A 15,442-nucleotide genomic window follows, 5' to 3' on the forward strand; every position below is an offset into this window, starting at 1 on the left:
CCCTAGTAGGCTGTTGTGAATCTTCCAAGCGAACCTAATTAACTTTTTATCTAAAATACTCCTAAATCGGCAAAATCTTGACTTGAATCTATCTTCAAAACAGTTTTAAAACTTTCACATGTCGAAAGTAGACAGAAAGGAAATTATGGAATAATGGGAGCAATTTTAACAACTTTAACAGTTCATTCGCAAAATTAAATGAACTGAATGTAGTTTAAAGCTGCTGATACAGAATGGGGACTTGAGAATTTTATTTACTGTTTTAAAATGTTAACTTGATACTGAAATGGTCGTTTATTTAAACCTGAGAGGCTTTTTATACAATTATTGTAACTAATGCACGAAACATTAAAAGCATCTAATAGCTTGGGGGTTTTGTGGGATTTTCCACTGAGGTTGTTTGTGTGTTTTGCTTTTTTAAGACAGTTTACCATATTATTTGCACATTTTACTGACAGACTATGCCATTTCTGTTTGTTGTTTATAATGTTTTGTGTTTGTCACTAAATAAACAGGTCAGTTTTTTGTTACCAACCGTTGTTTGTTATTCAAACTCCCCTAATTCAGCTGGCTAGTTGTTATCAAGAGTACTAAAACCCTTTTCAACATGAGTCTGGCAACTAAGTAAAGAGGCTAAATAACTTTAAACTTTAACACATGCTCAGATAGGCCGGTATCGGTATTGGCCAGTATCGGTATCTGATCGGAAGTGCAAAACAATATCGGTATTGGATCGGAAGTGCAAAAACCTGGATCGGGACATCCCTACTCTATATGGTTCACTAGTCTCTCCTTACTTTCAATACAGTGCCGAGGTATGGGGCAGTAATTACAAAACATATTCAGTAAATGTACTGCAGAAAAGGGCATTACGGATCATACACAAAGCTGGTTATCAGGATCATACAAACACACTATGTTTTAAGTCAAAATTGTTTTCTGATATCGTACAATACCAAACAGCACAAATAATGTTCAAAGCTATAAGAAATTTATTACCGCAGAATATTCAGCAGTTGTTTTTCCAAACTATGAAAAAAGTTACATTGGCATGAATGCGTCAGGCGTGCTATATTCAATGGATGACTATCTTAGCGAAAATTATAGCTGTCCTAAGCAGCCTGGTTTAGAATTCCTCTCAAGAATGATGGGAAACAAAAAAATGCTCATTTTCAACTTGTTATAAATGTTCTTGTAAGTTAATTTTATTGCTGACACAGCGTTTCAGAGTCATCAACATGTTGTGCCCCCCCCGCCCCAGAAGTCAAACTCTGCCTATGCAGTGCACCCTTTATATTGAAGTTTGTTTACCATTACACTCTTGTGTAAGTGAAATTAAAAAAAACAAAAAAGGTTTTCTCTTGTTTTTTGAATGAAATAATCCTTGATTTTAATCATGACTCATCTAAAAAGACAGGCTCGGTTCATTTATACATGCATGAACTTATCGATGGAAAAAAATAAAACAAGTCCACACTAGTTCTCCGTCACTCGTGCGTGTTGCATAGCGACAAAGTGCACTGATCATTTGGAGGCGTAGCCCTTGTTGCTGTTTAGTACTACTATTTTAAAGAAATCTCAAGCAGAAAGCCTTCAGGGTTGTGAACAGTCGCCTCAGTCTACCTCGTTTCCCACGCTGACATCACCAATCACAATGCGGAGCCTCTCGGCGCTGCGTCTCAAAAGTGAGATTGTCATGCATTCTAGAGCTCCGACTCGCAGAAAAACACATACTCATCAAGTTTCCATGACCTGGGCTTTTAAGATGAACAAAAGAGGAATGGCGTCAAATAGCTTCAGCACCTCGGGCTACTCAAAATTGGGGCAGGAATGACACTTGCGTTGCTTTGTTAAGTGCCACTGATCAGTTTAAATGGATTGGACATCTACCACAGTCAATGCTGATTGATATACTTTACAATAAGTGTTTGTCTTGTGCTTCCTCAGATTCCCAAAGCAGGGGAAAACTTCATCGGCCTGTGCAAAAAAGGCTATTATGATGGCACAGTCTTCCACAGATCCATCCGGAATTTCATGGTAGGTACAAAGCAACTGAACTGGTCTTTTATATGTCCCATGATGCACTACGTCCATGGGTCAAGCAACCATGGGATTGATTTAACCTCTAGACGCAGCACATTGGAAAGAAACTGGGAAATCTCATTATGCAACTCTTCTTTTCCACGAATGTGTTGTTATTCACAACATTACTTGGAAATCGTAATGTTCGTAATCGTAATCGTTTTGGAGTAGTACAAATGCTGTAAATTCTACATTGTAAAACACACAGGATTGATCAAAAACATTTTTTCAACCAAATTATCATCATAAATGTTCTTGGGTATATTCTCTTTATTTAAATACGGCCCACTGTCAAGTCCGACAGGTGTGTTCACAGACAGTCTGAAACCACAAATTATTTCAATTTAGAAAGCTTGGTGGCTCCAATTGCCTAGAAAAATAAAAAATAAAATCCACTTTACCTTTACTTTGTAGCTTACAGCGGACAAAGCCTTTGGTGAGCCTGTCGCGATATGTTATGAGTCAATTTATTGCACGACAAATAACAATGAGGTTGTAATTTTCCCGGCTGCGTTTTATCGCCGCGTGGGTGCGTGCGTGCTTACATTTGTGCGTGCGAGTGTTTGCGTGTGCTGCGTTCACTCGGCACACGTGCATGTTGACTGCATAAAGGACTCCAGTTCATTTCACAGATGTTTATTGGTCATCAACACACCGTAGAATTAAAGTTCGGAAATATAAAATAAGGAAACACATCTATATTAAACATAGTAAAACGTTAGCATTGCTAAATTAAGGCTAATGGAAAAAAGACCATTTATAAACCATTTTAACCTGCTATAAAACATTGGCAGTCTTCTCGAAAACGCAAACTTGTGGTAAAAGGTGATAGAGGCGCTGGAAATTTCCAATTCTTGGATTATTCGCGATTCGGCTGGGAAGATTCGAGAATGATTCACAAACATCCGAATTCCGGTTATTGAATTACACCAGGTAAAGCGGAAATAAAACACATTCAGCGCAGTCTTCTGGACTCAATGAGGAACGGACAGAGAGTAAATATTATGTTCAACTCATGCCGCCAGATTAAAAAAAAAACAAAAAACAATAATACCTGACTGCGGCCGACAGCCACTACAAACAGCGCCCAGTTGCTAGTTGCTACAAGCACACGGCAACATACGGCTATGGTACCTATCACATATATATTGAACTCAAGGGCGTAGATTTGCATAGGGATGGGAGGGACATGACACTAGCAACTTTTCAGGATTCTCAAATTGTCCCCACCAACCTTTAAGCAACTTTATTGGCATTATATCAGTTATATAGGTGATTGAGATTCTTTCCATATGTTGTATGGATAGAATTGACCCTACTATTATTAAGTCAATTACTTTCATTATGTTTAGGCTGGCATTTACCCCTTTTCACTAGCTGAATGTACCAGTCTATTTTTTCCCCTCAAACAGACCTTTGTTTGGCTGATGACACGACCCCCTTTAACCCCCCCCCCCCCCCCCCCCCCCCCCCCCCCCCACACACACACACACATGCACTCACAGCCCAGACAGAAGGACAAAATGTCGACAACATGCCACCTCCTCCGCTCCCTTCGAAACAAGGGATATTAGAATTTTATTTTTAGGCAGCAGCAGCAGCCATTGTAGGTAATGTAAAAAGATGTCAACATTGTGGAGGTGGGGAACACACCACTAATTTTGCTGCTGAAAGGCCGACCTACATCAGAGTTAGCATAACATTAAACTATAAATTTGCCGACCTGCAAGATTCGAACTGCTTAGAGAGAAGTGTCCTTCAGTATGTTTTCTGCTGTTAACGTTAATTGTGAGAAATGTAGTGAACCGAGGTTTAACCCCTTCTTCCCAATTTTCATTTTTATTTTATATTTATGTGGTCTTAAAGCAGCCCAAAGGAGCTTTCATTTTTTTGTTGAGTTTGGTTGTGTTTGTGGACATAAACAGTCGTGTTTTACCTGACGGGAGGCTCCATTTTCATTTATTTTTGTTATACGCTAAGATGTTTTTTCAGTTTTATGTAATTTATTTATTTAGACGACGTTGAGTGGTCTTAAGACAATTGTGTATTTTTTTTTTTGCATTACTGGACAGTTAAGAGATTATTGTGTATGTTAATATAATTTGAAATCTGTTCAAATATTGCAATTTAAATAAAAAATAAAATAAAATAATCCAGACATTTATTCTGGAAGTTTTCAAAATGTTTCTTTAGTAGTTTTTGAAAACAAAGGTTTGACTCGAACGACTCACTTGAACTAATACATATGAAAGTTAGTATAAGTCAATGCAGATTTACAGTGCCTTGCAAAAGTATTCGGCCCCCTTGAATCTTGCAACCTTTCGCCACATTTCAGGCTTCAAACATAAAGATATGAAATTTAATTTTTTTGTCAAGAATCAACAACAAGTGGGACACAATCGTGAAGTGGAACAACATTTATTGGATAATTTAAACTTTTTTAAAAAATAAAAAACTGAAAAGTGGGGCGTGCAATATTATTCGGCCCCTTTACTTTCAGTGCAGCAAACTCACTCCAGAAGTTCAGTGAGGATCTCTGAATGATCCAATGTTGTCCTAAATGACCGATGATGATAAATAGAATCCACCTGTGTGTAATCAAGTCTGCGTATAAATGCACCTGCTCTGTGATAGTCTCAGGGTTCTGTTTAATGTGCAGAGAGCATTATGAAAACCAAGGAACACACCAGGCAGGTCCGAGATACAGTTGTGGAGAAGTTTAAAGCCGGATTTGGATACAAAAAGATTTCCCAAGCTTTAAACATCTCAAGGAGCACTGTGCAAGCCATCATATTGAAATGGAAGGAGCATCAGACCACTGCAAATCTACCAAGACCCGGCCGTCCTTCCAAACTTTCTTCTCAAACAAGGAGAAAACTGATCAGAGATGCAGCCAAGAGGCCCATGATCACTCTGGATGAACTGCAGAGATCTACAGCTGAGGTGGGAGAGTCTGTCCATAGGACAACAATCAGTCGTACACTGCACAAATCTGGCCTTTATGGAAGAGTGGCAAGAAGAAAGCCATTTCTCAAAGATATCCATAAAAAGTCTCGTTTAAAGTTTGCCATAAGCCACCTGGGAGACACACCAAACATGTGGAAGAAGGTGCTCTGGTCAAATGAAACCAAAATTGAACTTTTTGGCCACAATGCAAAACGATATGTTTGGCGTAAAAGCAACACAGCTCATCACCCTGAACACACCATCCCCACTGTCAAACATGGTGGTGGCAGCATCATGGTTTGGGCCTGCTTTTCTTCAGCAGGGACAGGGAAGATGGTTAAAATTGACGGGAAGATGGATGCAGCCAAATACAGGAACATTCTGGAAGAAAACCTGTTGGTATCTGCACAAGACCTGAGACTGGGACGGAGATTTATCTTCCAACAGGACAATGATCCAAAACATAAAGCCAGATCTACAATGGAATGGTTCAAAAATAAATGTATCCAGGTGTTAAAATGGCCAAGTCAAAGTCCAGACCTGAATCCAATCGAGAATCTGTGGAAAAAGCTGAAGACTGCTGTTCACAAACACTCTCCATCCAACCTCACTGAGCTCGAGCTGTTTTGCAAGGAAGAATGGGCAAGAATGTCAGTCTCTCGATGTGCAAAACTGATAGAAACATGCCCCAAGCGACTTGCAGCTGTAATTGGAGCAAAAGGTGGTGCTACAAAGTATTAACGCAAGGGGGCCGAATAATATTGCACGCCCCACTTTTCAGTTTTTTATTTGTTAAAAAAGTTTAAATTATCCAATAAATTTTGTTCCACTTCACGATTGTGTCCCACTTGTTGTTGATTCTTGACAAAAAATTAAAATTTTATATCTTTGTTTGAAGCCTGAAATGTGGCGAAAGGTTGCAAGGTTCAAGGGGGCCGAATACTTTTGCAAGGCACTGTATTTTGCATTGATCATTTAGCCTATCAATTAATTAGGTTCATATTCGTGAGAAATGTCTCCCTAACCCCCCTTCACTCAATCTGTTTGGTCTTATTAATGTCCAGTCCCCAGCAAAAAGTGTACATGCAGGTTACGCTGTTATATCGTCTCTACCACTGTTGAGACCAAACCCACGCCTTTGGTAGAACTAGATGCGAAATGACAGATGACGACGGCGGCGTTAGAACATGCACATAATAAAATGAATAGATAACAATAAATTAGCCTGTACATGGATAGAAAATTGTCACAGCTTATCATAAGAAAAATACAGTTTGGTCAAATACAATTTGGGTAACTGACTAACTTATTGGCTGCCATTGACAGTGGTCGACGTCCAATTCCCTATGTTTTTGTTCAAGATAACTCAAGGACGAATAAAGGGATTATTATCAAACTTGTAGGATATGTTAAATATGAAATGGAAGAAGTAAATACATTTTGGGGTAATGAGGTCAAAGGTCACAGAAGTCAAAAAAGGACTTTTGCAGTAACTCAAGAATCCAGTTCCCTTTTAAAATAGATTGCTTTGCTTTTCTATTGTCAATAAAGGGTGCTCTAGTTTTATAGAAGACACACTCTTGTGTTTGAGTTCAACATGCTGCAAAACTTGTTTTTTAAATTCTTTTAAATTTTTCCTCGCAGATACAAGGAGGCGACCCAACCGGCACGGGCACAGGTACCAGCAGCAGCAGCACACTTAAAGCCCCTTGCATAACATCCCCTCTGTGTTCAATTATTCACAACTCCTTTTTGGGAGTGTGTAAACACAGAGAGGCCACATGTAGGAGGAGGCCGCTTCTAAATTTACCCGGGGAAAAAAGAGGCACTCAAGACGCGTGACGCAAAGGGAGGGAGGCTGGCCGCGGTGCAGGGTGTGTCTTCTTTTTGATATTTTTTCAAGCCTTGGAGCTGAAAGGGCAGCCACTGATACAAATTTTGCCTGTACTTGCATAAGACAGATATCTGTATTTGCCTAGTTCCACACAATTGCTTGACATTTTTTGTCACCAAGAAACGTTGCATGATGATCATTCGCTGCCAGCCACTCCCAGTTCAAACAGTTGGGCATCTATTGTCGTCAATGGCACTAAACGTAATCATTCACTGCCAGTTCACATGGATTGGTCCTTCCTCACATGTGGAGGTGAAATGTCAGCCAGCTGATCAATTATGTACAAATGTCACTCGTCTTGTTTGCCACCAACAGCGAGGTGTACATTTACATACTTCCTGTTAAGTGCTTGTGAGGGATGTTCAGGTTGATTTTCAGTCTGTGCCCCTCAATGGCAGTCAATGAGTCAACCATGTCTACAAACATAGAATTCATTAAAATATTATTATTACAAATGATTATTTGGATCGTTGAATAATCACTGAAATTAGTCAACTAATCGGCTCATACGTTTATCACGTTATATACTTTATTACCTTGTGCTTAAAATCTTACCTGTAAATGTGCATTGGAACTAGGGCTGGGCAATATGGCCTTAAGCACGTATCACGATAAATTGCGCAGATTTACCTCGATAACGATAAATGACGATAAATTCACCCAAGCACTCTGTTATATAATTTGAAAATCAATCAATGCATGAAATACAGATTAACCGTTTCTTGTTGATTTATTTACCAGCTTTCAATTTAATATATTTAACAATTGTACATGCAGTCTAAACATTAAGTATACAAAAATTTATTGTAAACAATAAGAATTCAAGTATGAACATTTAAAACAGCTTGTATGGCTTGAACAATGTACATTGTCAAAATCAATATGCCTGTGCAAACATGTCATTGTAACACAAATTACTTACAGCTTGAACAGTACACTTCAAAAAGACAATTTACTGTTAATGGCTGCTGTGACATAATTACTCAACACAAGTGTTTACTGCAAGGTTTCAGGTTTTTTTTTTCCCAGTGCATTTTTTCATACACACACACACACACACACACACACACACACACACACACACACACACATTAAAGCTGCATTGATCTAATGACACAGAATTAAGCACATACAGAAAAATAGCTGGGGCCATTAAACAGTTATATTATAATTTTCACTGTTAGATTGTACTTTATGCTGAATGCTTTACCATCACAAAAGCTATCAGAGAAATCACACACAGACAAAAGATACACAATAACGTGATAAACTAATGCTGCATTCCAGAGAAGTGGGAAGTCGGATTTATCCCACTCGGATGGTACCAGTTCCGATCTCAAAGCGTTCCAAGCAAATGTAAACAACAAAGATGGCTGATCGCGACGAGGTGTTTTTTATTTTGGCCATCCAAATACATTTTGACCTCCAGCGAACCTGCCTTCCTGTAAGCAATCAAATAGTAGAGGAAAAACGACGGCTGCGTTATAGCCCACACTGTAAATTGCCTTTTTTTAGTGACATCCTTTGCTGATCGTCAATATAAAAACATAGCACAACAAAGATAATTCACTGTATGAGAAAAAAATACATGGCGTCTCAAATAAACTTGATTTACTTCATTATTGTGTTAACATTCAATACGTTTTCATGAGCGCCAATTTGTCCAGTGCCGTCAGATTGAAACAACTTGGAAGTCGGGGTAGTTATTTTTTCTCCGACTTCGCGACTTGGACCTACCAGTTTGAGTGGCGTTCCAATGATATTTTCCAACTCGGAGGTCGGAAAAGTCCGACATCCCACTTTTCTGGAACGCAGCATAATTGCTAGATGCAGTCAGAGACCAATCCACTCATTAAGTTTAGCTGTTTCAACTAGTTTAGAGCCGCTATCCGACTCCATCACGTTCATTTGTAGCGTTAACCGCTAGCGTTAGCCACTAGCGTTAGCCTGTGGCTTGGCTACCAGTAGAAAGCATTGAAAGCATCCTCTTTGGAAATCGTGAGAACAAGGGAGGACAACGGGTGAAAGTCCGTCTGGGTGCCGCCAAGAGTCTATTTAATGCCGGGTGAAAGTTTGGCGAACCTCCCTTAAGCAACACTCCATCACGTTTGCTTGTAGCGTTAGCCGCTAGCGTTAGCATACCGGGATCGTTTGATTGGCTTCCTGATAACCACGTGATTCCATACGTAAGCAGACGGTCCGCTTTCTTAAAGGGGAATGAACATAGCTGAACAACACAGAGTCAAAGCGGGATGAAAAGTCTATATTTTTTTGTTTTATTAAATTACCGAATTTACCGTCATGGTCAAAATGACGTCAGTCATCGTAAAGAATTTCGGTACCGGTAAATTTTCGGTTTACCGCCCTGCTCTAATTGGAACCAAAGTAAAAACAGGTGTTTGCATTTCCAAAGATAATCTGCTTTTATCAAGGATGACAGGATTTGTGTTTTTAATTTAAAACAAAAAAATATGATAATGAGAATATTGTTTCCCCTCCTCCTTTATATAAATCAATTAAACAAAAGACAATATTTTAGCCCGTTAAGAAGTGGTCACTACATTAATTATTATTTCTATTATATATGTTGATAATTATTCATTATTGTATTTTTTTTAAATATAAATTAATAAATACAAAATCAATTAAAATTAAAAACAAAAATTCACACTGGTTACGACCCCAAGTAAGGCTCTGTATTGATTTTTTTCCCCCCCTGATAATATTTAACTCTTTGCATGCCATTGACGGCGATAGATGTCCAACTGTTTTAAACTGGGAAGACTAGCTGTGATAGCTCATGTTTTTGTGCCATTGATGGTGCTGGATGCCCAATCCATTTTGACTTACAGGGGTGAATAAACAAACATTTATTCACCCCTTACAATCAACGGCAGCAAATGTGTTAATGAGTGCCCTGTAATGGTTTAAAGAATAAATATAAATAAATCATCGGTGCGTTAAAGGGTAAAATAAAATATATATATTTTTCCTTTATTTATTTTAAATGTTAAAAATCTGTTTAAAAATAATGAAAAATAACATTTACTATTAAGAAGCTCAATTAAAAGGCTGTGGACAATTTTTAGATCAACAATGTCTTATACTGATTAATAGTTTCAGAATAGTTGAAGATTACTTTAACAATCATCTGCTGTCATCAAGAACTAAAGACGAAAAAATATATATTTTCCATTTTAAAAAAAAAATTTTTTTTTTATAAATACTATAGAAAATTGATAAATTAATGAATAATAAAATGTCCTATTAAGAGGCTCAAACAATCTAATTACAAGTCTTTGCTCCTGAATGAGCTAAGTTTTTTTTTTTTTCTTGGTTGGGAGGGCAACCTGTACACATTGAACTTATTGGGTGCCATTGGCAATGATAGACGTCCAGTCCACGTTTACTAGGAGGGCTGGCAGCGATCAGCCTCTCACAATCAATTTTGATTGGACGTCTAGGGCTGTCAATCGCAGCCAAAGAGTGGCCAATTGAAAAAGCTTGGATATGCTGGACATTGTGGTTCCAGGTGGAGAATCCTTCTGGGGCAAACCTTTCAAGGACGAGTTCAGACCCAACTTATCCCACACGGGCCGAGGGATTCTAAGCATGGCCAATTCGGGTCCAAACACCAACAAGTCTCAGTTGTAAGAAATTAAACGATTTTTTTTTTTTTTTGGTCTCTAAAACATTGTAATGTTTTCTTCTGTTTCCCATCAGCTTCATCACATTCCGCTCCTGCACTTACCTGGACAGGAAACACACGGTGTTTGGAAGGTAAAATCGTGTCTGAAATTCAGCCTTAGTGCAAATTCCACAAATTCTGCCCTGTCAAAATCCGGCGGGGGCAGGTACACAACAGGTACACAACTGTTCAGGTGCACAAACAGCTCAGGGGTTCTGGGTGTCATACTATTCAAGCTACATGATTGGCTGAGGAGTTGTAGTACGTTCATGTAAAAGTGCCTGATTAAAAATGTGCCCCAAACGTATCCAACCACCCGAACACATCTAGTAGCTACATGCCAATACATGTTTTTACTACTCAATCTGTTCATAATTTGACCTTTTTACAAGGGAAATGTGCAACCATATCTGAATGAATTGCACTTCTATAAAAGTGTCTTGTTCAAAATGCTTCCCATGGGCTCACCACCTGTGGGAGGGGCCAAAGGGGTCGGGTGCGTAGGGAGTTGGGCGGCAGCCAAAGGCGGGGGCCTTGGCGGTCCGACCCCCAGCTGCTGAAGCTAACTCTTGGGACATGGAATGTCACCTCTCTGGCAGGGAAGGAGCCTGAGCTGGTGTGTGAGGCGGAGAAGTTCCGACTAGATATAGTCGGACTCTCCTCCACACACAGCTTGGGTTCTGGTACCAATCCTCTCGAGAGGGGTTGGACTCTCTTCCACTCTGGAGTTGCCCATGGTGAGAGGCGCCGGGCAGGTGTGGGCATACTTATTGCCCCCCGGCTTGGCGCCTGTACGTTGGGGTTTACCCCGGTAGACGAGAGGGTAGCCTCCCTCCGCCTTCGGGTGGGGGGACGGGTTCTAACTGTTGTTTGTGCTTATGCACCGAACAGCAGTTCAGAATACCCACCCTTTTTGGAGTCCTTGGAGGGTGTGCTAGAGAGCACCCCCTCTGGGGACTCCCTCGTTCTACTGGGGGACTTCAACGCTCACGTGGGCAATGACAGTGAGACCTGGAGGGGCGTGATTGGGAGGAACGGCCCCCCCCGATCAGAACCCGAGTGGTGTTCTGTTATTGGACTTCTGTGCTCGTCACGGTTTGTCTATAACGAACACCATGTTCAAACATAGGGGTGTCCATATGTGCACTTGGCACCAGGACACCCTAGGCCGCAGTTCGATGATCGACTTCGTAATCGTGTCATCGGACTTGCGGCCGCATGTTTTGGACACTCGGGTGAAGAGAGGGGCGGAGCTGTCAACCGATCACCACCTGGTGGTGTGTTGGCTCCGATGGCGGGGGAAGATGCTGGCCAGACCTGGCAGGCCCAAACGTATTGTGAGGGTCTGCTGGGAACGTCTGGCAGAATCCCCTGTCAGAAAGAGTTTCAACACCCACCTCCGGCAGAACTTCTCCCTTGTCCCGGGGGAGGTGGGGGACATTGAGTCCGAGTGGGCCATGTTCCGCACCTCCATTGTTGAGGCGGCCGATCAGAGCTGTGGCCGTAAGGTGGTTGGTGCCTGTCGTGGCGGCAATCCCCGAACCCGCTGGTGGACACCAGCGGTAAGGGATGCCGTCAAGCTGAAGAAGGAGGCCTATCGGGCCTTTTTGGCCTGTGGGACTCCGGAGGCAGCTGACAGGTACCGGCTGGCCAAGCGGACTGCGGCCTCGGCGGTCGCCGAGGCAAAAACTCGGACATGGGAGGAGTTCGGTGAGGCCATGGAAAACGACTTCCGGATGGCTTCGAGGAAATTCTGGTCCACCATCCGGCGTCTGAGGAGAGGAAAGCAGTGCACTATTAACACTGTGTATAGTGAAGATGGTGTACTGCTGACCTCGACTCGGGACGTCGTGAGTCGGTGGAGAGAATACTTCGAAGCCCTCCTCAATTCCACCGACACGCCTTCCTTTGAGGAAGCAGAGTCTGGGGACTCTGAGGTGGGCTCTTCGATCTCTGGGGTTGAAGTCACTGAGGCGGTTGGTAAGCTCCTCGGTGGCAAGGCCCCGGGGGTGGATGAGATCCGCCCGGAGTTCCTAAAGGCTCTGGATGTTGTAGGGCTGTCATGGCTGACACGCCTCTACAACATCGCGTGGACATCGGGGACAGTGCCTCTGGATTGGCAGACCGGGGTGGTGGTCCCCCTTTTTAAAAAGGGGGACCGGAGGGTGTGTTCCAATTATAGAGGAATCACACTCCTCAGCCTCCCCGGTAAAGTCTATTCAGGGGTGCTGGAGAGGAGGGTCCGTCGGGAAGTCGAATCTCGGATTCAGGAGGAGCAGTGTGGTTTTCGTCCCGGCCGTGGAACAGTGGACCAGCTCTACACCCTCAGCAGGGTCCTCGAGGGTGCATGGGAGTTCGCCCAACCAGTCTACATGTGTTTTGTGGATTTGGAGAAGGCGTTCGACCGTGTGCCTAGGGGAATCCTGTGGAGGGTGCTCCGGGAGTACGGGGTACCGAGCCCCTTGGTAAGGGCTGTTCGGTCCCTGTACGACCGGTGTCAGAGTCTGGTCCGCATTGCCGGCAGTAAGTCGAATTCGTTCCCAGTGAGGGTTGGACTCCGCCAAGGCTGCCCTTTGTCACCGATTTTGTTCATAACTTTTATGGACAGAATTTCTAGGCGCAGCCGAAGCGTTGAGGGGGTCCGGTTTGGTGACCTCAGCATTGAATCTCTGCTTTTTGCAGATGATTTAGTGCTGTTGGCTTCATCAAGCCGTGACCTCCAACTCTCACTGGAGCGGTTCGCAGCTGAGTGTGAAGCGGTTGGGATGAAGATCAGCACCTCCAAATCCGAGACCATGGTCCTCAGTCGGAAAAGGGTGGAGTGCCCTCTCCGGGTCGGGGATGAGATCCTGCCCCAAGTGGAGGAGTTCAAGTATCTTGGGGTCTTGTTCACGAGTGACGGTAGGAGGGAGCGGGAGATCGACAGGCGAATCGGTGCGGCGTCTGCAGTAATGCGGACGCTGCACCGGTCCGTAGTGGTGAAGAAGGAGCTGAGCCGAAAGGCAAAGCTCTCGATTTACCAGTCGATCTACGTTCCTGCCCTCACCTATGGTCACGAGCTTTGGGTCGTGACCGAAAGAACAAGATCCCGGATACAAGCGGCCGAAATGAGTTTCCTCCGCAGGGTGTCCGGGCTCTCCCTTAGAGATAGGGTGAGAAGCTCGGTCATCCGGGAGGGACTCGGCGTCGAGCCGCTACTCCTCCGCGTAGAGAGGAGCCAGCTGAGGTGGCTCGGGCATCTGGTTCGGATGCCTCCCGGACGCCTCCCTGGAGAGGTGTTCCGGGCATGTCCCACCGGCGGGAGGCCCCGGGGACGACCCAGGACACGCTGGAGAGACTATGTCTCTCGGCTGGCCTGGGAACGCCTTGGGATCCCGCCGGAGGAGCTGGTTGAAGTGGCTGGGGAGAGGGAAGTCTGGGCTTCCCTGTTAAAGCTGCTGCCCCCGCGACCCGACCCCGGAACAAGCGGAAGATAATGGATGGATGGATGGATGGACAAGGGAAATGTGCAACCATATCTGAATGAATTGCACTTCTATAAAAGTGTCTTGTTCAAAATGCTTATTTTTTTTCCCTCTTCCAAATCAAGTAATAAAAACATGTATCTGTTTGGGTGGTCAGATATGTTCACGACACACTTTTACACGAGCGCACTATAATTCCTCCAGTTTACTGCCTAACAAACAGGAAACAGAACGACAGCTATATCTGGACTTGAAACGACACATTTTTTTTGTCATTTATATTTTTTCTTTTATGAATACATTTTAAAACCCTGCGATACACTGAATCCGCGACACGTGAACCGCGAAGTAGGAAAAGATACTTTTACTAAAATAAACTTTTATTTCGAAAGGCCTCTACAAATGACCTAGAATCCTATTGCAAAGAAAACAATGAGGAGAAGCTGATTTTGGACACAGTGCAAGGCTCTTGGAAATATGACCTAAAATATTGAAAACAAATCAAAGCTTTCGCAATTGGTCTCGTTCAAACATGAAACAACAACGTCTGAATTTGTTTTGACGCACGTTTAAAAATTACGAGAAAAAATGTTTTGACGGTATTTCGCACGCAATTGCAAGTAATAAAAAAAACTTGGTCTCCCAGTTAAATCCAATTTTCCTATTTTCTCGACACAGGGTTGTTGGCGGCTTCGAAACGTTGACGGCCATGGAGAACGTTGAGAGTGACGCCAAAACGGACAAACCAAAGGTAAGAATTCTCCCGGACTCTGTCGCCATGAATATATTTGGTTGGGTTTTATTTATGTATTTGTTGTTTTCTTCAGTCGGAAATCAAGATCATAAGCGCAACGGTGTTCGTGGACCCGTACGAAGAGGCTGACGCGGAGGTTTGCCTCGCATTTGAGGATTTTAACTTATCCATTGATGGCAATGAAGTTGATTTTTTTTTTTCCCCGTTGCTTGTCAGATCGCGGCAGAGCGGGAGAAAGAAGAGAAGAAGAAAACAGAAGAGGAGGAGCGGCGGCAAGCCTGTGCCTCCTTGAGGAAGGCTAAGGATGAGCAGACACCCAAGGCATTCAAGCAAGGCGTCGGAAAATATATAAATCCCACTGCAACGTAAGTAAACGCTGTTTGTGATCCAGATAACTCAAGAATGAATAAAGGGATTATGATCAAGCTTGCAGGATATACTTGTAATATGAAGCAAAAGTGGTGATTAACCCATTGGCCGCCAGTGATGGCAATAGACATCCAATCCGTTTGACCTGGAAGGGGTTCCATTTGAATTGGAAGCCCTTGCGGTTCAAACGGATTGGACGTCTACTAGTGACAAACCTAATTTAAATTCTCAGCAGAAGAATGAAC

At 42.7% G+C, this 15,442-nt stretch overlaps 1 protein-coding gene across 1 annotated transcript in view; it reads left to right on the forward strand.

Moving 5' to 3' along the window:
- The window catches only part of ppil2 (peptidylprolyl isomerase (cyclophilin)-like 2), a 43,558-nt gene that overhangs the window by 22,881 nt on the left and 5,235 nt on the right, over positions 1 to 15,442 (forward strand). Inside the window, exons 13-19 of the mRNA XM_057832102.1 lie at positions 1,948 to 2,037; positions 6,673 to 6,706; positions 10,455 to 10,572; positions 10,646 to 10,702; positions 14,753 to 14,825; positions 14,902 to 14,964; positions 15,045 to 15,193. Coding sequence (XP_057688085.1) covers positions 1,948 to 2,037; positions 6,673 to 6,706; positions 10,455 to 10,572; positions 10,646 to 10,702; positions 14,753 to 14,825; positions 14,902 to 14,964; positions 15,045 to 15,193 — 584 coding nt within the window. The remainder of the gene's footprint in view (positions 1 to 1,947; positions 2,038 to 6,672; positions 6,707 to 10,454; positions 10,573 to 10,645; positions 10,703 to 14,752; positions 14,826 to 14,901; positions 14,965 to 15,044; positions 15,194 to 15,442) is intronic.

Source organism: Corythoichthys intestinalis, chromosome 3 (genome assembly GCF_030265065.1).
Source record: "Corythoichthys intestinalis isolate RoL2023-P3 chromosome 3, ASM3026506v1, whole genome shotgun sequence".
In the NCBI taxonomy this organism is placed as follows: Eukaryota; Metazoa; Chordata; class Actinopteri; order Syngnathiformes; family Syngnathidae; genus Corythoichthys; species Corythoichthys intestinalis.